The sequence below is a fragment of the Ovis aries genome, chromosome X (genome assembly GCF_016772045.2).
Source record: "Ovis aries strain OAR_USU_Benz2616 breed Rambouillet chromosome X, ARS-UI_Ramb_v3.0, whole genome shotgun sequence".
NCBI classification, from domain to species: Eukaryota; Metazoa; Chordata; class Mammalia; order Artiodactyla; family Bovidae; genus Ovis; species Ovis aries.
The window spans coordinates 104542746-104570043 of record NC_056080.1 but is presented as its reverse complement, the minus strand read 5'-3'; the positions used below and the strand labels follow the sequence as shown (position 1 = coordinate 104570043).

At 44.6% G+C, this 27298-nt stretch overlaps 1 protein-coding gene across 1 annotated transcript in view; it reads left to right on the top strand.

The window, feature by feature from the left end:
- Window positions 1-26754, top strand: part of LOC114111667 (uncharacterized) — a 46014-nt gene extending 19260 nt beyond the window's left edge. Inside the window, exons 4-5 of the mRNA XM_060407991.1 lie at window positions 1969-2109; window positions 4061-26754. Of these exons, the coding sequence (XP_060263974.1) occupies window positions 1969-2109; window positions 4061-4065 (146 nt within the window). The 3' untranslated portion in view covers window positions 4066-26754. The remainder of the gene's footprint in view (window positions 1-1968; window positions 2110-4060) is intronic.
- Window positions 26755-27298: the final 544 nt, after the last annotated feature.

Genomic DNA, 27298 nt, shown 5'->3' with positions numbered 1-27298 from the left:
CAGGTGGACAAACCACTTCCAATGATGTTTACTTGTATACATAAATATGCTTACAAAATGCATCTCTTTCAATTACTAGTAACATCATTAATGCCTCTGTGCCTCAGTTTCCTTATCTATAAAATGGGAATATAGTTAACACTTTCAAGTAATTTTTTTAATGAAGCAGAGCATATAAAACACCCAGGAAAAGCTTAGCAGATCTAAGTAACATACTTAGTTTTGATTTTTTTTTAATATGGAACTGAAATCGAGTCTTTTTCCCCAACAAACATGATACACAATTCCCTTTCCGACCAAGTTTAATAGAGAGTATAGATGTTGATTTTTTCCCCCAACAATCTAGATAGATAATGCCCTTTCCCACAAAGTTTACTAAGTATACATGAACATGCTCACCCAAGAGCATCTCCTTCACTTACTAGTGACTTCATTAATGCCTCAATGCCTCTGTTTCCTCATCTGTAATATGGGAATGTTGATAACACTTTCCTTGTAGATTTTTGTTAACTAAATTAAGCAGAGCATATAAAACACTGAGTACATTGCTTAATAGATCTAAGCAACATATTTAATTTTTTTTAATAGATAGGAAATTGAGTTTTATTTCCCTGACAATCTATGTAACAATGCCCTTTCCACAAAGCTTATTAAGTATACATAAGTTTGCTGACCAAAAAGTAGCTCCTTCACTTATTATTAACTTCTTTAATACCTCTGTGCCTCAGATTCCTCATCTATAAAATGGGAATGTTGATAACACATTCCTCATAGATTTTCTTTTATTAATTAAATGAAGCAGATCATGTAAAACACCCATGACATTGCTTAGTAGATCTAAGTGAAATACTTAATTCTTTTTTAATAGATAGAATTCAAATCGAGTTGTTATCCCCAGCAATCTAGATAGGCAAGTCAACCTTGAAGAGTGGGGCAAGGGGCCATTCCTTTGACTGGGAAGGTAACTGTGGACCTCTGCATACGGGGCTGGACGCAGCTCCCCACCTCTGGCTGCAGGCACTCTGCAATGGGGCATGTTTGCCCTTTACTGGGATTGTGTTGTAGATCAGGAAGAGTTTCCATCTTCTCCATCGCTGCCTTTTTCTCCTGCACTTCATCGCCCTCCCCTCCCTTCTCCCCACTCCATCCTCCCCCTCTGTCTCTCCTCTAACTTCTGGAATTCCCTGTCTCCACTGAGAAGTGCCAAATGAAAGCCAGGCCAGACTGAGGGTTGTATGGTTGTTCAAGAGGTACTTACACGTGTCTTGAGGCATGTGAATATCCTGAATATTAAGAATAGCTCCTATGAGTCCTGTGCTTGACATTGTACTTGATTTATCCTGTTTCTACCTACTCCCTCATCTTTTAAAAGAAGTCAAACCAGGGTGGAATTGCTCAGTGTCACTCCGTGACAAGCTCTGCACTGCCCTGATGATGAAGCGGTTCCACTCACTGCGCTTTCACATGTGGCCCCTCTTCTACCAGTGGGCTGGAATAGAGAAGCAGGAGTAGGTAGACAGAGCCCGGGCTGCTCTATCAGCCGGCCTGCCTTTGAGGGCGACGGGGATTTGATCAGACAGCATCTTAGGTACCTTTATCCTGGAGAACATTAATCATTGTCATTTATCAACATTAATTCTGTTGATAAATTCTTTAAACCTCTCTTTCTCTTTTTTTTCTTCTGCCATGCTGCATGGTATGTGGGATCTTAGTTTCCCCCACCAAGGATTGAACCAGTGTTCCCTGCAGTGGAAGTACAGAGCTTAACCACTGGACTGCCAACGAAGTCCCTCAACTATTTCATTCTTAATGACAGTTTAGTGCAGGTATAGAGAAGAGGTGACATTTGTGTGTGCATCACTAATGTCCTCTTTGGAAGCTTGTCTTTGGGAGGAGGAGTTGCTTACATTATGGGCAGTAACACATTGGCATTGATTTCCAATAAAACTTTATTTGTATTTTATGCAGAAGAAAAAAAGAAAAGAAAGAAGTCTGGTTATTCAAAAGAAAGATCCAAGGAAAGGAGGACGAAAAAGTCATCTAAAAGAAAACACAAGAAGCATTGTGCCGACAGTGACAGTGACTCTGATTCCCACACAGACTCCAGTGGTAAGAAAGCCAATACCATTCTGCCTGCCTTGCTTTCAAGTTTTACTTCTTGAAAGCTGACATTAGAAGAAGGTACTTAATAATAGCCAAGAGTTGTTGTTTTTTTTAATAGCCAAGAGTTTGGAACACTCACTGACTTAGCATCAGGGACCCTGCTCGGTGCCTGATATGCACTATTGCTGCTTAGTCAACACAGTCACTGTAGGACGCATCTTCGAGCTGGGGAGACAGAGGACCCGAGCAGGTTATAAGAACCGCCTGCACCCAAGGTCACACAGTTGGGATTCAGAGCTAAGCGGTGTGACTCCAGAGTGGTTGTGTGTAGCTGCACAAGGCCTGTGGCAGAGAACCAAGTTGGGGTCAGTCTGTGAGACATGTGGTGCCAAACCAGGCCCAGTGGAGCGGCTCTTTTGTGAGATACTCACACTCAGTGGGCAGCTTTGTGCGATCCTCAAAGAGGCACAACATAGGGGACCCTACAGGCCAGCAGCTGATTTCTGGAAGACACTTCCTGTGGGGCTGCATCACAAAAAGTCCCCTTTTTGTGCCCTCCCCTGGCTGGTGATTGACAGAGGGTGCCTCCTCTGGGACACATTACAGGCAGGCCCCCTTCCTCTGATGTCACCTTTCTTCCTCCCTGCTGGAAGACTGAGCTTTCCTGAAGCACAGATCTGAGCATGGCAGTCCCTGCTCAAAATCCTTCCAGAGCTCTCCTTGGCTCCAGGGTAAAGTCAGATCCCTGGTGATCACTGGCTCTCTCATCACATGTACACCGTCGCTGTCCTGCAGCGTCCTGTGCGGCCTCAGAGTGGCTTTCATCTCCTCATATTGCACGTCCTTTCTCCTGACTCTGCCATGTGGTACAGAGTCTGGCCGCCTACAGTCCAATCTCTCCTCGCACACAGCTTGGCCTACTGGCTGTGTATATGGACGTGCATTACTCTTGTAATAAAGCTGACCTGAGACAGAACTGGCTTAAGAGTCACCTTTTCATGGTCAAGCATTCCTCACCCACCCTCCCGAAATCAGCCTGATGGTGAGACTCCTCTGTGTGCCTAGATCACCCCCTCCCTCCCCACTTCCCTGTCACTCAGATTCTACTGACCCCCTTCCGTCTGTCTCCTCCACTAGACTGACGCATCCCCGCAAACACACACATCACGAAGATACTCAAACATCCAGAAAAGTGAAGGGAGTAGTGTCATTAATGCCGTATACAGTGCTTGTCACTCACTCAGGTGTAACATCTGTTAGCATTTTGACATTTGCTTCAGATAGGGATTTTTTGTTGTCACTGAGCTATTCCAGGTAAAGTACACTAAGTATTTCAGTATGCACCTCATTGAAAAAAGGATATTTTCTTAAATACAATACCATTATCTCACCCAATTAAGTTAATAATTCCTCATAATATCTAATACCCAGTGTAACTTTAATGTCTATGCTTCTAATGCCTAGCACGGTTCATGACATAAATGTTGAATGAAGAAACCTCTGCAATACAACAAATGGGACAGCAAAAGCATGTCTACCTGGTCAAAGATATTGATGTTTAAGGGCTAAACATTTTGTCAATTTTCATGTGTTTTTCTTTTCATATGAAGATAACAAAAGCAAGACAAAAAACAAGCCCAGAAAAAGGAAAGGAAACACAGATGACCAGGTGTTTTCCTATCATTTTTATTATGGAAAAAGTCAAATATATACACAAGTATAGAGAACAGTGTAATGATCTCTCATTTACATACCAACTTGAAGAATCATCAACTTATGGGAAGTTGCCACCACCCCCATTTATTTTGAAACAAAACCCAGATGTCATTTCATGTATAAACAAATCAGCATGTTTCTCTAAAAGAGAGACATTCTTTTTTCAACATAACTGTATTACCATTACTGTGCCCCAAAATTTGACAGTAATTCCTCAGTTCATTTTTCCTTTTGTTTGTAGCCTGACAGTTTCACATGAGGAAGACAGCATGAAGAAAGTCGAGGTCTCGTTGCTTCTTTTCAATGATCCGTTCATCTGGAATATTAAGCAAGGCCTCCCTCTTGCTTCCAGCAGCACTCAACAGAAAGGTTTCCTTTTAGTGTTTAGTCGTCAGGAACTGGGGTCCTCTCAAGGATTTTGAATGAGACAGAATACATTTGAAGGCATGGTTGTCACTCCCGAGCCGGGGATGACAATAATATGGCTCCTGTGGTGGGGGCAGGGGAGAAAAGGGACAAGAGCCTTTCTGGACTTGATGGAGTCTCCTGTGTTTCCTTTGGGCCAGAATGGTTTGTTCGTCTCTATCCTCCACAAAAAGAGAGAGCAGTGAACAGAATCTGGAGCATCTAGAACAAAAGTAGGGGAATGTTTGGATGCTGCCTTCCCAGAAAGTCCTATGAACAGTAGTTTCTTAGGAAGATTCCTTTAGAGTCCAGGCTCGTGCCTGAACTCCTCATCATGCATGGAGCTTGGCCCGTTCTGCTCACAGCATTCTCTCACTCGAGACTTTCCCCACCTCATCTTTCACCTGTATGTGCCTGAGAAGTGCAGGGCCCAGTCATAGTGACTCAGGATGTCACCTCATGAAAAGGGACCAGCTTGACATTCCTTACCAATTCTTTTTTTTTTTTTTTACACCAGTTTTATTTATTTACTTTTGGCTGGGCTTGGTCTTTACTTCCCATGGACTTTCTCTAGGTGCAGTAGGCAGGGGCTACTCTAGTTGTGCTGTGGAGGCTTCTCATATGGTGGCATCTCATTGTGGGGCACGGGCTCTAGGGCGTGCAGGCTTCACTAGTGGCAGCCCTCAGGCTCGGTCATTGCAGCACATGGGACTTGTTACTCTGTGACACGTGGGATCTTCCCAGACGAGGGATCGAACCCATGTTCCCTGCATTGGCAGGCCAATTCTAACCATTGTGCCACCAGGGAAGCCCTCAGCAATTCTTATGCATACAGTACTAACCCCATTTCACATATAAAAACAAGTATACAGGAGAATTCACATCTTTCCTGAAAATATCCCCTAAACGCCCTATAAAAACAGTGTTCTGTTTTCATTTTTTCAGTTCATATATCAGGCATTCAGTGAAGTGCTCTTGCTGAGGTGCTATGAAAAATCTGAAACTGGCAGAAAAACACCTTGGAAAAACTGTCATAGGAAACAGGTCTTACAAGACAGGGGCTACAAAATGAATGCTGTAGACAGGGGCCCTTGCCAGGCCAAACCAAGCTAACACAAAGGAGGGCACAGGTGGAGGAGGCAAGGGTGGCATGGGGGGCCTGGGTGTTTGGAGCTGCAGTGGCAGCAGAGGCAGCCAACTCCAGCTGGGCCTGAAAACAATGTAGCCCTTTGGGGTCCATACAGGACTATGACGAGAGGGTGACCCAAGGCCACAGGGGACATATGTCTGAGAATTACAGCCCTCTGATATCGCCAATACTTGGCCCTCCCACTCGTAAGCCTTGGGCAGTTAAGGTCTTGAGAGAAAAACACAACATGCAAATCTATATGCCACTGATGAAATGGAAGAAACTGTTTCATTGCTAAAATACTGTAGGAAGGTTAACGCTGCATCCCTCCGTCCAGCCCATCCTTAGGGATGGTTGACTGTATGTGCCAAGCTCTGGTCTAGGCTTACTGCTTTGCTCCTGTCCTCTCACTTTTAGTGTTCTTGGATTATTTTCCACGACTTACATGTAAGCCCCCCGGCGAACAGTACTGTGTCCCTGCTGTCAATGCTTTGCCTGGTAACAGGATAAAGAAATGTTTGTGCTCTAACAGCAGTCCAGCTGCTGTGCCCCTCCTCACTAGGGACAGTGTCACCCTGGTCTTTGGAGCTGAGCATGATAAAAACTCAACCCCTTTCAAAGTCATAATGAGGGAAACAGCACCAATTTAAAGGCCATCTTCAGTCTGAACTAAATGATTAATAGGAAGGAACATGCTGGCTTTTTAGACAGAACAATGACTGAGGGGGGCTTTTATCCATCTAAACTTTTGAGAGTTAGAAAGGTGGTCTGGCAAGGGGGCTCAGGGGGCTTGTGACTTGTCTTACTGGGACATGAGAGTTGCTGAAGCTCTGGATACTGCCTTAATATTTTAGTCTTGAATGCTAAGGAAAGTTCACCTAACTAGGTTCAACGTCATTCTAACTCAGTTTCTGCCCAGACAATAATTGGAGGGAAAGAGGCAGACCACTGTCATTTCTGCATTTGCCAACCTGTCCCCACCCTCCAGCTTTTGTGGGCTCAGGACACTGTCAGCTGATCCGGTTCTACCCTCAGGTTCAGGATTCTAGATGGACGGTGATGTTGCCTGGAGTGGGGAAACACCATAGTCGTACCAGCCCTTCTCACCTAGGAGAGTCCAACACCATCAGGTGATCTAAGGCAGGAGAGTGGAACTAGGCATTTTAGAACAAGGTCAGCCACAGTGTGGCACCCCCGTGTTCACTGCAGCATTACGTGCAACAGCCAGATAAGGAAACAACCTCACTGTCTATCCACAGATGCATGGACAAAGAACACGTGTATACAGGCACGGCTTGGAGATACTGTGGGTTTGGTTCCAGACCACAGCAATGATTGACGCAAACAACACTACAACGTCATCCACACGAATTTCTTGTTTTCCCGATACATATAAACATCATTTTACACTGTATTTGTAGTCTATTAAGTGTATAATAGCATTATGTCTTAGAAAACAGCATAAATACCCTAATTTAAAAATACTGCTAAGAAATGTTAACCATCATCTGAGCGTTCAGCAAGTTGGAGTATTTTTGCAGTAGTAACAGATCACTGATCACAGATCACCATAGCAAATATAACAATGATGAAAAAGCTTGAAATATTGCCAAAAGGACCAAATTGTCACAGAGGCAAGAAGTGAGCAAATGCTTTTGGAGAAATGGCACCACTAGACTTGCTAGATGCAAGTTGGCCACAAACTTCAATGTGTAAAAAAGAAACACAATATCTTCAAAGTGCAGTAAAGTCAAGCACAATAAATGAGACATACCTGTATATACAATGGAATATTATTCACCCACAGAAAGGAAACTTTGAATTTGCTACAACATGGATGAACCTTGAGAGCACTATGCTATGTGAAATAAGATAAAGATAGACACTATATGATCTCAGTATTACATGGAGGACTCTGAAAACAATCCGCCAAAAATAAAAAAAAAACTCACACAAAAGAACAGATTGGTGGTTGCCGGAGTTTGGAGAAATGGTGAAGGGGTTCAAAGGTACAAACTCAGGTCATAGGGGGATGTGTAATATACAGTGCGGTAACTATAGTTAATAATATTTGTATATTCTATTTGAAAGTTTTTAAGCAAGTAGCTATTAAAAGTTCTCATTATAAGAAAAATTTTGGTGTGATGACGATGTTAACTAGACTTATTGTGATCATTTCACAGCGTATAAGATAACTGAATCACTGTGTTTTACACCTGAAACTATTATAATGTATGTCAGTTCCATTCAGTACAGTCGCTTAGGCGTGTCCGACTTTTGCAACCCATGGACTGCAGCATGCCAGGCTTCCCTGTCTATCACCAACTCCCGAGCTCAGTCCATTAAGTCGGTGATGCCATACAACCATTTCATCTTCTGTTATCTGCTTCGCCTCCTGCCTTCAATCTTCCCCATCATCAGGGTCTTTTCCAATGAGTCAGTTCTTCGTATCAGGTGGCCAAAGTATTGGAGTTTCAGCTTCAATGTCAGTCCTTCCAATGAACACCCAGCACTGATTTCCTTTAGGATGCACTGGTTGGATCTCCTTGCAGTCCAAGGGACTCTCAAAAATCTTCTCCAACACCACAGTTCAAAATCATCAATTCTTCTGTGTTCAGCTTTCTTTATAGTCCAACTCTCACATCCATATATGACCACTGGAAAAACCACAGCCTTGACTAGACAGACCTTTGTTGGCAAAGTAATGTCTGCTTTTTAATATGCTGTCTAGGTTGGTCATGGTTTATCTTCCAAGGAGCAAGTGTCTTTTTCATGGCTGCAGTCACCATCTGGAGCCCGAGAAAATAATGTATGTCAATTGTACCTCAATAAAAAAATTTTTTTTAACTGTAGAGGTGGGGTCACACAAAGTCTTTTCCCAGAATATCTGGCAACTATTAACAAAACCATGTCAATTAAACAACACCGTCCACTCAGCATCTTAGTTAATGGTATTTACATTGCATTTAATCATTTTGGAAGTTCCCAGACTACAAACTGTGACAGTGTAGGCCTTCTCTCATTGCCTGACTCCTCATTTTTGTTCTGTAATTTTAGGATTTAGGATCCTTCCTCTACATGAGTATATAAAGAAGACCAGTGTAATAGAGCTCATTTTAAAAGTGAAAGTGTTAGTCACTAGGTCATGTCCAAATCTTTGCAATGCCGTGGACTGTATAGCCCACCAGGGTCCTCTGTCCATGGAATTTTTTTGGTAAGAATACTGAGTGGGGTGGCATTTCCTCCTCCAGGGGATCTTCCCAATGCAGGGACAAAACCCAGGACTCCTGCATTGCAGGCAGATTCTTTATCATCTGAGCCAATAAGAAAGCGCAATAGAGCTCATTTCGGGAGGATTCAAATGGACCGGTGGTACCAACCAAAACGTACCAGAGCCCACAGTGGGGTATATGGGCCAGCATTAGGTCTCTACTCCCAACAGTGGTTACACGAAGCAAGTCTGTTATATTTGCAAAAGACAAAGGGGAAAACATTAAGAGTTTCTTCTTGGGAGTTCCCTCGGGGTCTAGCGGTGGGGATTCTGAGCTTTCACTGCCATGACCCAAGTTCACTCCCTCGTCAGGGAGCACGTGCTGTGGACAAAAAAAAAAAAAAAAAACAGTAACAAAAATGAGTTTCTTCTCATCCCTAGAAATAATCATCTGTAACTGTATGGTGATGGACCTTAACTACACATGTGATAATCATTTTGCAATGTATGCAGACAACAAATATTATGTTACACACCTGAAACTAATGTATGTCAGTTATACCCCATTGAAAAAAAAGAAAGAGAAAAGGAAGGAGGTTCTTGGGTATTCATGCTGTAGTTTGGTCATAGATGAGAACATTTTCTCTTTTCCCTTGTTTCTTGTTGCCCTTTCGCCCTTCAGACTCCTCTAAGAGACCACTGTGTAAAGCCAGGAGAAGCAAGTCACCAAAACGTCAGGTTTTCTTTCCCTGTGAGTTTTCTTTGCCTGTGTGACAGAGCAGAGGCCTGGGCCTCCCAAGGCCTGGCCAGACTGACTGTGAGCCCAGGCCCTGGCCTTAGGCTCCCAGCCCAGGTTTCCAGACCCGTCACTCAAACCCCTATCAGGTCTGCAGCCCAGGTCCATCACAACCCTCACTCAGGGGCTCTGCAGCAATGCTAATAATAAAACTTCCCTGATTTTTCCTCCTACTAGAGCTTCTTTGACACAACTTAAGGTTTCCTGTGGTCTCCAGTATTCACCTGCTGATCCCATGACCTAGAAATAAGTCATCACTACTTGAGGAAATGAAAAGGTACTTCAGATTAACACAGGTCCAAATCTACCCTGAATTGACAGCTACCCCACCAACACCAAACAAATTCCACAAAACCCACTTGTTCCTAACTGTACCACAAAAAGTGGTTTTAAAAAATCCTTAGATTAGAAATACCTCAAGAGCATATTCATTTATGTATTTGATAGTTTCATAACATTGAATCTGTGTGATATCTTCAAGGCATAAGTAGACTATGTATTACAGTTCTATTTTTTACCCTTTTTGGGTCACTGGAAATTTGTCCATAATTGTTCATTTTTGGTTTTGTTTTCACTGACAAATTTAGCGCTGCCACTCCCTACCTTGCATTACCAAACGCTGAAAAACAACAGCAGGAGAACGTGGACTTTAAGCTTTCAACCCCATCGATCTCGGTGCAACTAAACACATGCTAGTTACTCCTATAGTGTGTTCTCTGAACCAATTACTCCCTTGTACCAGCACTGAAATATTCACAAAATCACTCATTTTACCTCAGAGATTATGCTTGGTTTTGAATATTTCAAATAGTACAGTTGAACCCTCTTATAACCCAGCTCCTCAGTGCATTAAGTACTTTCAGGTCATATTGAGTCCCAGTATGAACTACTCATAAGATGGAAGTATTGCATTCAGGAGGGCTAACTTCCTCCCTAAAGGATATTTGTGTTAGGAGGACCTGAACTTTATTAGAAGAGACTGTATCTATATATATTTAGACAGATAGATGGTAGATAGGTAGGTACCACAGGTGTAGGAAAAGTTTCCTTTGGGATCTATGTTCTCACTGGTAATGGGCTATTTCTGTGAGCTTGAATTTACTGATTCCATTTACTACCCCTTAGAGCCCCTAAGGGCTTCCCTGATGGCTCAGCTGGTAAAGAATCTGCCTACAATGCAGGAGCCTTGGGTTTCATCCCTGGGTTGGGAAGATCCCCCAGAAAAGGGAACAGCTACCCAGCCCAGTATTTTGGCCTGGAGAATTCTATGGACTGTATAGTCCATGGGGTGTCAAAGAGTCAGAAAGGACTGAAGGACTGTCACTTTCAGAGTCTGCAGATGGTGATTGCATCCATGAAATTAAAAGCCGCTTACTCCTTGGAAGGAAAGTTATAACCAACCTAGACATCATATTAAAAAGCAGAGAGATTACTTTGTCAATAAAGGTCCATCTAGTCAAGGCTATGGTTTTTCCAGTGGTCACGTATGGATGTGAGAGTTGGGCTATAAAGAAAGCTGAGTGCAGAAGAATTGATGATTTTGAGCTGTGGTGTTGGAGAGACTCTTGACAGTCCCTAGGACTGCAAGGAGATCCAACCAGTCCATCCTAAAGGAGATCAGTCCTGGGTGTTCACTGGAAGGACAGATGGTGAAGCGGAAACTCCAGTACTTTGGCCACCTGATGCAAAGGGCTGACACGTTGGAAAAGACCCTGATGTTGGGAAAGATTGAGGGCAGGAGGAGAAGGGGACGACAGAGGATGAGATGGTTGGATGGCATCACCGACTTAATGGACATGGGTTTGGGTGGACTCCACGAGTTGGTAATGGACAGGGAGGCCTGGTATGCTGCGGTTCATGGGGTCACAAAGAGTCGGACACGACTGGGAGACTGAACTAAACTGAAAGTTCCAATCTTATTTTCCAATCATAGAAACGGCCATAAGCACAAATCAACGTGAGAATGTCCAGAACAAAAGTGTCCAAGCCCGGAAGGAGGTTTTAGGATGGCTGATCTGCCAAATTTTTTTTGGGTTTACTCACGTGAAACCTGACTGCAGCCTCATCCATGTGCCTTGCAAGCTCCTTCCTTAGAGAATGAAATCAAAATGTTCAGTATTTGGAGATGTGGATGAAATTAAATATATGGATGTTATTTCAAGTTTGATTGTAAAATTTCCATCCCCTTCGTGCCCCCTACCCAAGTACACATTTCCGTAATAGTCAGGTCCAGGCTTGCTTTAGGAGGTGTTTTTCCCTCCTGTGCAAAATGTTATTGTGGCATCAAAAGAAATCAGTAATCAAACAAAAATATTTTAATGCAGTATTTAACAAATATCAAAATTAGTGCAAAAATAGCACATGATGTAACTATTATTAAAATTTAAACATAGGTAATTGTGACCCTGCACGTGCTCCACTGTACCTCATGTGTGGTTCCAACAAAACATTATTAACAAACCAGGCCAGTGGCCAAAGTTTCCCTACTTGATGGATTTAAATACTGCAGGATGCCCTGTAGGTACCGCCTCTACCACAGAGTCCTGAGGGAGGTGTCCCTGTTAGCCTTGGGCCATCCAGGTAGCTTTTGGCTCTGAAGAGGGACTGCAGAAGAGAACCAGAGGAGCCCAGGGACAACCGAGCCCCCTGGAGAACTAGGCAGCTCCAGGTTAGCTGTGTACTCGGGAACCAGGCGAGGTATGTGGTGCGGTGGAAAAGGCTCTCCATCCATGGGTTCAGAGGGTGAATTGATGTGGTGGAGGCGCCTCTGCAGGTTCCCTCGTTTCCCCTCCCGCACCCCCGCCTCATCTCCAGGCCCCCGGCTTTCAGCTCCAGCTGCTGCTGCTGCTGCTTCCTCCTGGGCTCATGGCTGCCTCCTCGACCTCCCCCAGCTCCAGTTCAGACCACACTAGGCCTCTTCTCCTCCCACTACCATCGCTGATACCACGGGAGGCTTCATATCTGGAAAAGGAGCAAGGCCGAGAGAGAGGCGGCAGGGAGACCAAGGGCTGTGACTGTGCAGCAGCTGAGTCCGGTCCACGGGCCTCTCCCAGGGAAAGGGCGTTTCCTGGGCTTCAGCAAAGCACCTGACCCGGCCCGGCCTCTGACCATGCGGTTCTTCCCGGTCTTCCAGGCTGCAATAGCATCATCCAGGCTGTGGCCCCACCCCACCTGCCCCCCGGCGGAGGCTCCAGTCTTGAGCACTGTGGATGAATCAGCCTCTATGCCCGGATCTGTGCAGATGTGCTAGTCCGGGATAGTCCTGGGGCTAACCGCCGGGTCAGTTCTCTTCTGGGCGCCTGGTCCCAGTTGTAGCTTGTGTTGCTGGTCCAGTGTGTGCTTGCTCCTGCTTAGGCGCCCTCCCTCCCTCGACCCTCCTCCTCCCTGGCCCCCAACTCCCTCCGGCCCTGCCCCTTGATCGAGGTAGGTGGGATGCTCTGGGGGCACTTGAGGCCAGGGCATGGCCATAAAGTAGAGGCATGCCTACTAGGGGTGGGGAGGGGCAGGGAAATGAGACCTCACTGGCCCCTGGAGCCAGAGCCCTGGAGAAACGTTAGGAGAACAGCTCTCCAGGGATGCAGGCTCCTAGCCCATAGTTCCCTTGGAGCGAGAGATGCAAAGATGGGGCTGGAGAAAGCCACAGACCAGTGGTCCCCCTTGTCCTGTGGGCTCTGAGCACGTCTTCACCCTCTAATCCCCCTCCACCGCTCCAACTCTGTAACTAATGGATGGGGCTCTGGTTCTGTTTCATTCACCACCAAAGTCCACGAATGGGGCTAGTGATTCAGATGACATGATTAGCTAGCGGGCTGCTTGCTCTGGTTCCTGGGGGCTCTATTTCAGGGCACACAGTGTGTTCAGAAGCCAGCTGCAAGAAACCCAACCCGCCCCTTACGAAGCAACAAGTACTACCGATTTGTGCTAACCCACGTCAGAGTGCATGCATAGACCCTGGCCAGTGCTTAGTGCTCTCAGAAAGCTTACAGTGCAAGGGGCCCTTCCTTCAACTTGGCAGGTAACTGTGCAGCTCTGCATACAGGGCTGGACTCAGCTCCCCACCGCTGGCTGCAGGCACCCCGCAACACTTGCGCCCCTGTTCTAGATCAGGAAGTTTGTTTCCAGCTTCCCCGTCGCTGCCCTTCTCTCCTGCACCTCAGTTCCTTCCTTCCCCTCCACCCTCACCCCTCCCCAAGCCACCCTCCCCTCCCCTCCCCTCCCCCTCTGTCCCTCCCCCAACTTCCAGAATTCTGTTTCTGCAGTGAGAAGTGCAAATGAAAGCCAGGCCAGGCTGAGGGCTTATGCTTGTTCAAGAGGTATTTACAGGTGTCTTGGGGCATGGGAGTATCCTGAATATCAAAAATAGCTTCTAACCTTGAGTCCCGTGCTTCACGTTGTACTTGATTTATCTGTTTCTACCTGCCCCCTGCTTCCATCATAATCCTCATCCCCCTTTTAAAAGAAATCAAACCAGAGTGGTATTGCTCAGTGTCAGTCACTGACAAGCTCTGTGCTGCCCTGATCCACTCACTGCACTTTCACATGTGGCCCTTCTTCTACCAGTGGGTTGGAATAGAGAAGGAGGAGCAGGTAGACAGAGCTGAGGCTGCTGTGTTAGGCAACCTGCCTTTGAGGGGCACGGGGATTTGATCAGACAGCCGTTTAGGTACCTTTATCCTGGAGGACATTAATCATTTTTATCATTAATTAACTGTGTTGATAAATTCTTTAAACCTCTCTTTCTCTCTCTTTTCCCATGCCCCATGGCATGTGGGATCTCAGTTTCCCCACCAGGGATTGAACCGGTCTTCCCTGCAGTGGAAGCACAGAGTCGACTACTGGACTGCCAAGGAAGCCCCTCAAGAATCTCATTCTTAATGACACTTTAGTGCAGGTGTGGAGGAGAGGAGGTGACATTTGTGTGCCCATCACTAATGTGCTCTTTGGAAGCTTGTATTTAGCATGTTCCTTACATCGTAGGTAGTAACACTTTGGCATTGAAGATTTCCAATAAAACTTTGCAGATGACCACATCACATTGCTTTATATTCACCACTTCAGTCACTTTCTCTTTATTCACTTATTCATGAGGGTCTGTGAGAAGGGAGATGTTTATCTTTCCATAATTCCCAATGAGGGCAGAATGGTTTCCTGTGAAAATGACATCTGTCCTGCACGTTTTTGTACCTGTGAGCGTCAGTAAGCCTATGTTGGGTACGTTATACAGGCCCTGTGCTGGGCGGTGTGGGAATGTCACAGTACCCGACCCAACCATTGTGCTGTGGGTTCTCAGTGTCTCCAGAGGAAGATCAGCCCACACCAGAGAAAGAAGCCACAGATTATGGAGGTGTGTTGCAGAGCCCCACTATCTCCTCACTCTGTGACCCTGGGCAAGTTGGCTGACCTCTGTGCTTCAACTGTCACGTCTATAGAATGGATCTCATGATGGTACCTGCCTTACACTGTTGTGAGGTTTAAATAAAGTAATAAAGATAGGCCCGTGGAGAGCACTCAACCAGCATCAGCTGGTGCTGGGAGCGTAAATTTGTGCAGGCACTATGGAAATGGTATGCAGGTTCTTACAAAAACTAAAAATAGAATTACCATTTGATCCAGCAATTCCATTCCTGGATCCAGAAAAAAAAAAAAAAAGAAAACTCTAATTTGAATAGACACAGGCACCATAATGTTCATAGCAGCGCTATTTACAACAGCCAAGGCATGGGAACAACCCAAGTAAGTGCCCTTCAGCAGATGATTGGCTTAAAACAATCTGAAACACACACACACACACACACCCCACAGAAACACATAGAAACACAATTGGCTTCCCTGGTGGCTCAGTGGTAATGAATCCACCTGCCAAGCAGAAGACTCAAGTTTGATCCCTGGAACAGGAAGATCCCCTGGAGAAGGAATTGGCCATCTACTCCAGTATTCTTGCCTGGAGAATTCCATGGACAGAAGAGCCAGGCAGGCTGCAGTCCATGAGATTGCAAAGAGTCGGACACAACTGACTGACTAACCAACACGACAAAACACAGTTGTAGTGTTTGATCAGAGAAGCAGAGTGAAAGGCCAAGAGACTAGATCTGATGCACTGGTGGGAGCTGAGATGAAGTCTATGAAAGGCTATTGCCTTCACATTTGATGGTGGCCTGAAGTCACTGAAGATATTCCAGGCTAACAGCTGGGCAGACAGGTGTATAGAAACTGGGGGAGAGCAAAGACCAAGTGGAAGCTGCAAGGATTCCCTTGAACCCACAATGACAAACTAAAAGCCAGGAAGGTATAAAGTCCTGTAGACCGACCGTACATCTGCCTCTTACTGTCTCCAGTCTAGAGAAGGAGCTGGCATCCTTTGACACTGAGCTGCACGTGCGCATGGCCCAGGGTCTGGAGCCAAAAAAGAAAAGCAAACTGGCTGAACACAATCCCCAGTCCCGTTCTCAGTCCATAGACTCTTGGTTTCTTTCTGAAGATCACCTGTTACCTATACATCAGAAAATGATGATAATAATAATAACCTTTATTTCTCGGCTATCCATAGGACCATTTAGGGCTGCCCAGTTAGCTCAGCAGTAGAGAATCTGCCTGGCAATGCTGGAGATCGAAGAGACGCGGGTTCGATCCCTGGGTCGGGAAGATCCCCTAGAATAGGAAATGGCAACCAACTCCAGTATTCTTGCCTGGAAAATTTCGTGGTCACAAAAGCCTGGCGGAGTAGTCTATGGACTCCCAAAGAGTCGGACACGACTTAGCGACTGAGTACAGAAGGCAATGGCACCCCACTCCAGTACTCTTGCCTGAAAAATCCTGTGGATGGAGGAGCCTGGTAGGCTGCAGTCCATGGGGTCGCTAAGAGTCGGGCACTACTGAGTGATTTCACTTTCACTTTTCACTTTCATGCATTGGAGAAGGAAATGACAACCCACTCCAGTGTTCTTGCCTGGAGAATCCCAGGGATGGAGGAGCCTGGTGGGCTGCCATCTATGGGATCACACAGAGTCGGACACGACTGAAGCGACTTAGCAGCAGCAGCAGCAGCAGCAGCAGCAGCAGCAGCAGCAGCAGCAGCAGCAGCAGCAGCAGCAGCAGCGTTGACAAGGGGTGAAAAGGAGATGGGGGGTGGGTTGCAGTGGGGACGTGTGGAGTCTGAGAAGTGAAGTGCAAACTGAGGGTTGTGGAAGGGACGCAGGTTTGATCTCTGTTTATGGAACTAAGATCCTACATGGCTTGGAGCAACTTAGCCACCCGCATCCATAACTACAGAGCCCGTGCCCCGTAATGAAATATCCCACCTGAAGCATCGGAGATCCCACGTGCTGCAAGTAAGACTTGATGTGGCCAAATAAATAAAATATTTTTTAAAAAGATTACTTCACAGCCACGAATCATGTGCTCAGTATCCACCAAGGGCCAATAACAGGCCAATAATTGTGTCCTGAGCTAAGACACTGGGGCTTTCTGATTCATTTCCAGATTCACCAAGAAAGGTGAAATCCAGGGTCATCACCATGGAGGCTCCAGTGGGACCCCCTGTCAGGTTCCTCATAATCTGGTTCCTGGCCCCATATTAGAGTCCCTTAGCTGGGAAAGTCCATGAATCTCCCTTGAGGCCCCAGGATTGAGTGAGTAGACACAGAGATGTCTTTGGGAAAGCCCTTGCCCAGATTGTCCAGAAGAGGGCACCTGAATACCATTTTTACATTATTTCCGTTGGTCAGCGCTGTGCTGTCTTTGTGCTGTGCAGTTTGACTCTTTGCTAGCCTGCCAGGCTCCTCTGTCTAAGGGGATTCTCCAGGCAAGAATACTGGAGTGGGTTGCCGTACCTTCTTCCAGGGGATCTTCCCAACCCAGATCGATCTGGGATCGAACCCAGGTCTCCTGCATTGCAGACAGATTCTTTACCATCTGAGCCACCAGGGAAGCCCATAAATACTGGCGTGGGCAGCCTATCCCTTCTCTAGGGGATCTTCCCAACCCAGGAATTGAACCGGGATGTACTGCATTACAGGCGGATTTTTTTTTACCAAGTGAGCTACCAGGGAAGCCCCAATTTTTGCTTTGTGGGATTCAGGTAAGTGAGCCGAATGGTGGCCAGTCTCCAGCATCAGCAGTATTCATAGCTCTGGAGTGCGTGTGCTCATCAGTGAGGGGCCATACAAATCCTCCTTCTTTCTCGGCTGCCTGGCATTGACCTTAGTGAGGGAGAGCTCAAGACACATCAGTCCTTGTGGCACTGAGAAAATTCTCCCTGCTTCTGGGAAGCAATGGGCTCTTTTTATTCCTCTACATTTTTGTTCTTCATCATCTTCGTAGTAGCAAATGTTTATTGAACACCTACAGCATGCCATGTTTTCTTCTGAGTGCTCCACGTGAATCTCTTCGTCGTCTTTAAGATCCTGTTGTGCGGATGAGATTCAGAAAGCTGAACCAATCTGTTCAAAGTCACAGAGCCAGTCCATTGCAGAGCTCTGATTTGATTCTGAGTCCACAGTTTGTCTTCTTCCTATGAAGCCAGCTGCCTCTCACACTTCCTCCTCCCCACCCACATGCCTCTCCCTCTCCAGGTCATCTCAGCAGCATAGTCTCTGTGTGGGTCCTGGGTTTGTGTGCTGTCCTCCAGGCAGTGAGCTCAGAGATGGCACTTAGCCAAGCACTTCCCTTTCTTTGTTGGGACTGAGGCATTGTCTTAACAGGAGAAAAAAACCACTCCATATATAAGCACCATGGTTAAGGGCAGGGGCTCCAAACCTTGGAGGTTTCATAGACTAGCAATATTAGTAAAATAAAACTGGGTTTGGACAGAGGTCATAATCTTTTCATTTTACCAATTAAGACCTTGTCATACTCTTCCTATTACTAATATTAATAACAGAAATAATATCTAAAGCTTATAGAGAAAGATTACCATGTACCATATACTGTTCTCAATCTTTCAATGAATTACCTGGTTTAATCCTCACAAAAATCACATTCAGTAGGCATTATTGTTTTCCCCATTTTGGAGGCAAGGAAATTGACAAAAAGAAACGTTTTGTAAATTACTCCTGATTCTGCTGAAAATCATAGTATATTGTCTCTCATCTGTGTTTGATAAAAGATATTTTTAAAAGAAACCATCAAAAGACTTCCCTGGTGGTCCAGTGGTTAAGACTCTGCACTTCCACTGCAAGGGGCATGGGTTCAATTCCTAGTTGGAGAGCTAAGATCCTGAGTGCCACAGGGTGTGGCAAAAAAAAAGATAAAAAAATAAAAATAAACCATCAAGCACAGCCAGAGGCCCTGATCTCAGAATTTAGGAACAACCAACTAAGAGCATGGACGGTTCAGGGTTTGTCTTGGGCAAAGCAAATGCTGTCTCTCTCTCTCTCTCTTTTTTTGCAATTTAATGTGAAGGTACTAATATGTGCTTTGAGAAGTAAACGTCTAGCTAAATACAGAGACCTTAACCCAGTGACTGGCACATAAGAATACAGTACATACCAGCTGCGACATTTATCATGGTAATTCCTTGTGGCACAACCCTGCAAACTAACCTCTTGCTGGGAGGAAACTAAGGCAACTATAGACTCTTCCTGTTACTGAGGTCAGGTAAGTTTCTGTAACTGATGACACCCTCCTTCCCTCAGCTGTCTCCAATTTCCCCTCCTTGAATGAACCGAAGCAGAGGAGTTTTACTTCCCGTTGGTTGATATTGTTGTTGTCATCAGTTCTGTTCAATTGCTCAGTCCTGTCAGACTTGTTGCAATACATGGACTGCAGTAAACCAGGCTTCCCTGTCCATCACCAACTCCCAGGGCTTGCTCAAATTCATGTCCATCAAGTCAGTGATGTCCCCTTCTCCTCCTGCCTTCAATCTTTCCCAGCATCAGGGTCTTTCCAATGAGTCAATTCTTCCCATCAGGTGGCCAAAGTATTGGAGCTTCAGCTTCGGTATCAGTCCTTCCAATGAATATTCAGGACTGATTTCCTTTAAGATTGACTGGTTTGACCTGTTTGCTGTCCAAGGGATTCTCAAGAGTCTTCTCCAACACCACAGTTCAAAAGCATCAGTTCTTCGGTGCTCAGCTTTCTTTACAGGCCAACTCTCACATCCACATATGACTACTGGAAAAACCACAGCTTTGACTAGATGGGCCTTTGCCAGCAAAGTAATGTCTTTGCTTTTTAATATGCTGTTTAGTTTGGTCATAGCTTTTCTTCCAAGGAGCAAGCATCTTTTAATTTCATGGCTGAAGTCACCATTTGCAGTGATTTTGGAGCTCCAAAAGATAAGTCTGTTACTGTTTCCATTGTTTCCCCATCTACTTGCCATGAAGTGATGGCATGGTCTTCCTTTTTTGAGATTGGAGTTTTAAGCCAGCATTTTCACTCTCCTCTTTCATTTTCATCAAGAGGCTCTTTAGTTCCTCTTCACTTTCAGCCATAGGGGTGGTGTCACCTGCATATCTGAGGTTATTGATATTTCTCCTGGCAATCTTGATTCCAGCTTGTGTTTCATCCAGCCTCCCATTTCGCATGATGTACTCTGCATAGAAGTGAAATAAACAGGGTGACAATCTACTCCTTTCCCAATTTGGAACCAGTTCATTGTTTCATGTCTGGGTCTAACTGTTGCTTCTTGATCTGCCTACAGATGTCTCAGGAGGCAGGTAAGGTGGTCTGATATTCCCATCTCTTGAAGAATTTCCCACAGTTTGATGTGATCCACACAGTCAAAGGCTTTGGCATAGCCAATAAAGCAGAAGTAGATGTTTGTCTGGAATCCTCTTGCTTTTTCTATGATCCCACGGATGTCGGCAATTTGATCTCTAGTTCCTCTGCCTTTTCTAAATCCAGCTTGAACATCTGGAGGTTCTCAGTTCACATACTGTTGAAGCCTAACTCGGGGAATTTTGAGAAATACATTGCTAGCATGTGAGATGAGTGCAATTGAGTGATAGTTGGAACATTCTTTTGCATTGCCTTTCTTTGAGATTGGAATGAAAACTGACCTGTTCCTATCCTGTGGCCACTGCTGAGATTTTCAAATTTGCTGGCACATTGAATGCAGCACTTTCGCAGTATCATCTTCAGGATTTGAAGTAGCTCAGCCGTTGCCATAGCTGCACTCAAACTTTCTTTCTGAAAACCCTGCGGAACAGGGACTCATAAACTTCTGAGGCTTCTGCCACAGCTGCTTGCAGGTTGGATGGCCACTCAGGTATTTATTTATTTATTTTTCACTGAAGGATAATTGCTTTACAGTATTCTGTTGGTTTCTGCCCAACATCAACATGAATCAGCCATAGGTGTACATATGTCCCCTCCCTCTTAAATCTCCCTCCCACGTCCCTCCCCATTCCACCCCTTTAGTTTGTTACAATGCCCCTGCTTGAGTTCCCTGAGTCATACAGCAAATTCCCAATGGCTATTTTACATATGGTAATATATGGTTCCATGTTTCCTCTCTGTCGGAGAAGGCAATGGCAACCCACTCCAGTACTCTTGCCTGGAAAATTCCATGGACGGAGGAGCCTGGTGGGCTGCAGTCTATGGGGTCGCGAAGAGTCGGAGACAACTGAATGACTTCAATTTCACTTTTCACTTTCATGCATTGGAGAAAGGAATGGCAACCCACTCCAGTGTTCTTGCCTGGAGAATCCCAGGGATGGTGGAGCCTGGTGGGCTGCCGTCTATGGGGTTGCACAGAGTCGGACACGACTGAAGCAACTTAGCAGCAGCAGCAGCAGCAGCAGTATTTTATTGCATGTATATACCATATCTTCTTTATCTGTTTCTATGTTGATGGACACTTATGTTTCTTCCATATCTTGGCTATTGTGAATAATGCTGGTTTGAGCATTGGGGTGTGTGCATCTTTTTGAGTTAGTGGGTTTTTTTTTTCCGGATATATGCCCAGGATTGAAAATTTTGGGTCATACGGTAGTTCTGTTTCTAATTTTTTGAGAAACCTCCATACTGTTTTCCTCAGTGGCTACACAAATTTACATTCCCACTCACAGTGTGCAAGTGTTCTCTTTTCTCCACATGCTCACCAACATTTGTTATTTGTAGTCCTTTTCTTGATAGCCATTCTGACCTGTGTGAGGCGATATCTCATTGTAGTTTTGGTTTGCATTTCTCTCATAATTAGTGATGTCTGTTTTTATTGAGGTGTAGGTGATTTCAAATATTCTATTAGTTTCAGATGGGCAACATACTGATTCAAAGCTTTTACAGATTATTCTCCATTTAAAGTTATTATAAAATATTGACTATATTCCTGCTCCTGTAAAATATATCCTTTAAAATTTTCCATTTCAGTTTCATTACTAGTCATTGGTCTGTTCAAATTTTCTATTTCTTCTTGCTTCAGTCTTGGAAGATTTTACATTTCTAGGAGTTTGTTAATTTCTTCTAGGTTATCCATTTAATTGATGTCTAATTGTTCATGGTCATCTCTTATGATCCTTTGTATTTCTGTGGTTTTGATTGTAACTTTTTCATTTCTGGTTTTATTGATTGGGACCCTCTTTTTCTCAATGAGTCTGGCTAAAGGTTTTATCTATTTTATTTACCTTTTCAAAGAATCAACTCTTATTTGCATTGCTATTTTATATATTTTAGAATCTATTTCATTTATTTCTTCTCTGATCTTTATGATTTCTTCCCTTGTACTAACTTGGGGTTTTGTTTATTCTCCTTTCTCTAATTCCTTTAGGTGTGTGGTTAGGTTGCTTATGTGAGATTTTTCTTTTTCCTGAGGTAAGCTTGAATCACTACAGACTTTCCTCTGAAAACTGCTTTTAGTGCATCCCATAGATTTGGGATTATTGTGTTTTCCTTTTCACTGTCTCCAGGTATTTATTTCAGCTTTGATTTCTTCAATGACTCATTGGTTGTTCAGTAGTATTTGGTTTAGCCTCCACGTGTTTGTGGTTTTTTGAAGTTATTTTTTTTTTCTTGTAGTTGATTTCTAGTCTTACAGCATTGTAGTTGGAAAAGATGCTTGGTATGATTTCAATTTTCTTAAGTTTATTGAGACTTGTTTTGTGGAGAATATTCCATGTGTACTTGGGAATGTGTATTCTGCTGCTTTTGGATAGAATGCTCTGTCAGTCCATTAAGTCTAATATGTCATTTGAGGTCAGTGTTTCCTTATTGATTTTCTGTCTGGATGATCTGTCCATTGATGTAAGTTGGGTGTCAAAGTCCTGAATATGATGCTTACTGTCAGTTTCTCCTTCATGTTTGTTCGTATGTATTATATGTATTTTAGGTGCTCTCATGTTGGCTGCCTATATATTTACAGTTGTTACATCTTCTTGAGTTGATTCCATGTTCATTATGTAATGTCTTTCTTTGTCTCTTGTTATGGCCTCTGTTTTAAAGACTAGTTTATCTGATGCAAGTGTTGCTACCCCAGCTTTCTTTTGATTTACGTTTGCATGGAATACCTTTTTCTTTCCTCTCACTTTCTGAGTCTTTAGATCTGAAGGGAGATTCCTGTAGGCAGCATGTATGCGGGTTTTGTTTCTGTGTATAGTCAGCCACTCTGTTTCTTTCAACTGAAGCATTTATTCCATTTATATTTAAGGTAATTACTGGTAGGTGTATGTTTACTGCCATTTTGTTAATTCTTTTCTTTTCTTTTTTTCTTCTTCTTCTTTGCTCTCTTCTTTTGTGATTTGATGGCTTTCTTTAGTGTTATGTTTGGATTCCTTTCTCTTTTGTTGTATGTGTGTCTATTATAGATGTTTGGTTTGTGATTACCATGAGGTTTATATAGATAGTGTATTTGGTTATACTTAGATAAACATATGTATGTATATGTATTCTTTTTCAGATTCTTTCCATTATGGTTTATTATAAGATATTGAATAAACTTCCCTGTGCTATACAGTAAATCCTGTTGTTTATCTGTTTTATATATGGTAGTGTGCATCTGTTAATCCCATACTCCCAATTTATTCCCCCTCTTCGGTAACCATAAATTTGTTATCTACATCTGTGTATCTGTTTCTGCTTTGTAAAAAAGTTCATTTGTACTAATTGTTTGATTCCACATATAACTGATATCATATAAAGTTTGTCTTTGTCAGAATTAATTCACTTAGTGTAATACTCTCCTGGTCCATCTACATGGTTACAAATAGCAGAATTCCATTCTTTTTATGGCTGAGTAATATTGCATTGTATATACATACCACATCTTTATCCATTCATCTGTTGATGGACCCTAAGGTTGCTTCCATGTTTTAGCTATTGTAAACAGTGCCACTATGAACATTGGTGTACGTGTATCTTTTCTAATTAGAATTTTGCTCTTTTCTAGATATATGTCCAGATGTGAGATGAGCAGTGTTGAGAATCTTTTCATGGGCTGTTGGCCATCTACATGTCTTCTTTGAAGAAATGTCTGGGCTTAATTTCCCAAATACCTCATACAAATTAACAACCACAGCAACAATAAAAACCCAACCCAATCAAAACATGGGCAGAAGACCTAAATAGACATTTCTCCAAAGAAGACATGTGTGTGTGTGTGTGTGTGCACGCGCGTACGTGCATGCACGCGCTCAGTTGTGTCCGACTGTTTGTGACCCCATGGATTCTTGTCTGGGAAATTCCATGGACAGAGAAGCCTGATGGGCTACAGCCCATACATTCACAAAGAGTCGGACACAACTGAACACACATATGCACACACACACAAACACACACATCTTCTTTAGAGAAATGTCTATTTAGATCTTCTTATCTTTTGATTGGGTTGCTTTTTGTTGTTGTTGTTGTTGTTATTGATTTGTATGAGTTATTTGCATATTTTAAAAATTCAGCTCATGTCAATTGCATCCTTAGTAAATATTTTCTTCCAGTTTGTAAACCTATGGACTTTTCATTTTCTTTATGGCTTCTTTTTCTGTGCAAAATCTTATAACTTTGCTTTTTATTCTTTTCTTATTTGTGTTAATAGCCTTTTCTTTTTTTGCTTAGAGAAGTTCCTTTAACATTTCTTGTAAAGCATGTTTTGTGTTGAACACTTAGCTTTTGCTTGTCTCTAAAAGTCTTCTTCAACTCTGAATGATAGCTTTTCCAGGTAGAGTATTCTTTGTTGTAGGTTTTTCCCCTTTGATCACATTAAATATACTGTGTCACTTCCTCTGGTCATCAGAGCTGTATGCTCCAGGAGTGCTTTCTATATGGGCTGCATGAGCCCTTCTGTTGTGGCGTGCTGACTACCATGGGTGGACCCCTGGTCTGTTGGTTACCAGGCATTGCCTAGTGCATAGGCTGCTGGCCCACTGGTATTTGGGGCTGGGTCCTGGGACCTCTGGTGGGCAAGTGTGGTTCTTGGGGGACTGGTGACTCAGAAGCTCCTATGGCAACTGACTTGTTGGTGAGTGAGGCTGTGTCCCAGGTTGGCTAGCTGCTTGGCTTGGGGTGTGCCGGGACTTGTGCCAGTAGACTGGTGGGCAGGGCTGGGTACTAATAATCTAGAGGGAGGATTCTGAAATGGCACTTGCTAGCAGCAGAGTCCTCACGATAGAACAAGCACCCTAAAATGGCTGATGCCAGGGGCTTTGTCTGCAGGGTGAGCTGTAGTTGTTTCCTGCCTTTTGAGGAGATTCTCCAGATCAACAGATAGGTCTACTTAAGGCTCCTTTCAAATCACTGCTTCTGCCCTGGCTCCTGGTGCATGTGAGATTTTGGGTGCACCCTTTCAGGGTTATAAGGGGGTCCACCCCTGAAGGAGGGCATGGCAACCCACTCCAGTATTCTTGCCTGGATAATTCCCATGGACAGCGGAGCCTGGTGGGCTACAGTCCATGGGGTCACAAAGAGTTGGACACAACTGAGCGACTAAGCACACAAGGGGATCCAAGTATACTAAATTATTTAAAGTATTTAAAGCCAGGCACCAGCTCTTTCTGCAAGGACTGAATTTACAAGTATTCAGTCATTTGGGTAAGGGAATAATTCACCTCAGAACATAACATGAGCAACTAATGTGTGTTTAGTTTAGCTGAGACTGATGGAGAGGGGGATAGCTTAAAGTTCCAAGTGCCCGATCTTACTGCTGTTGTTTTTATGTGTTTGGTAGAGCAATGCAGGAGATGCAAGAGATGTGGGTTTGATCCCTATGTCTGGAATATCTCCTGGAGTAGGAAATGGCAACCTGCTTGAGTATTCTTGCTTGGAAAATACCATGGACAGAGGAGCCTGGCAGGCTGCAGTCCATAGCATCTCCCAGAGTTGGACAGGACCGAAGCCACTAAGCAGCAGCAGCAGCAGTCTAAACCTCTTGATCTGCAGTCTAGTACTAAGGCAGTGTCCAGGGCTTCAACTCCACTGGTGTCAGCAGACGAGCCAGAGTCCCTGGGCCCCCACGACCAAACCTCACTGGCAACACCAGCTCCGTCTCTATAACCGTCCCAGCGGCCCCTGAGGACAGCTTTAATTTACAAATCCAGCTGGCTCCTATTGATTATTTACTGTGCACCAAAGGTGGGTCATTCAAAATGGATCCTGTTCCTCTCAGTATGATTTTAAAAGGCACCCACTTTATTGTGTGCTCAACTTCCCCCATCATGAAGGTGTACCTGCCCAGTGAGTGGGGTTAGTGGCAGGAACAGTAATAGGTGGGAGGACAGATGAGGCCATAAGCCAGTCCAGATCCTGGGACATTGTCGGTACTCACTTGCTGGGGGTGGGGTGGGGGCTGATAGGAGGGCCTTTAAGTAAATGTCCTAAAAAATTTTAACTAGAAGGAAATAGCTTCTTTTCCTGGTGCAGTTTCCCATCTTCAAGGCACCAAGATTTCCCTGCTCCGTTTTTTCCTGTCTGACATTAACTTGTCCATGTACTAACCCAGCCCCCGTTTCTCTCTGATTGGAGGTGTGGTTTAAGCATAGAAGGGCCAAGTAGAGGAAATGTCAGAGGTTCAGGGATGCACCACCTCTGCTCACGGCCCATCGTGTGGTCAGCAACTGGGGTGGACCCTGCAACGCCATCCTCATTCAGGAACCGAATTGGGTCTGGGTCCTTCTGGAGCTGAAGCCCCTGGAGCTGATGCCAATGCCGCCCTTGCTGCCATGTTACCCTTCCCCCTCCATTTCTACCTCCTCTGGCCTGGATTCTTCCACCCTTCATTCACTCTAGCTGTGCTCGTGTGGCCTGGCCTGGTCCCCTATCACCGGTGGCCTTTCTGTAGCCCTGTTTCCTCTTGAATGGTCTCCGTGACAGCTTTTTCCAAAGTGCCTTTGAACCAGATTGAAGTTCTGATACCTCACCACCAAGCACACTTCCCCCAGTGCCTGTCAAGTGTGTTAAATACAAGAGCCAAGACATTGTCCCACTATTTTAGGGCACATTTTCTGTATTTCCAATAAAGTTGTGAATTCTCTGCATATTTGTTCTGTGTCACACGGGGTTAGTGCATCTGATGGAAACTGCTGATCCATGGTCACCATCAATAGGCCACACAGATCTCTGAAGTTTCCCAAGTACCCAGGAGGGGTGTACAGAGACCCATCCATTCTCTTCCACCCTCATCCTCCCCCCACCCTGCCCCACTGGGACCACCAACATATGCAAGATGGGTGGCATGAGTCTCCAAGGGAGGAGAGTCTCCAAGGCTTTATGGAGGAGAGGAAGCTGGGCGTTCATCTGATTCTCTCACAGTTCTACTCACTGCTTTCCCTTTTGTGGAGGGGATGAGGGGTGGGGGCTAGAGTCCTGGCTCTTCAGAGGAAACGTAAGAGGAGACTCTGTCTAGGCCAATGTGAGAACCTTTTCCCTTCCTCCCTTCCTTTCTCAAAGAGGTGGAAACCATAGCCTTCCTTCCTCAGCTCAGAGGTGATCTTGTGGGCTTCAGATGTGTTTTGTCACCTACAACCTCCTGGGGAGAACCTGTTCAGTTCAGTTCAGTCACTCAGTCGTGTCCGACTCT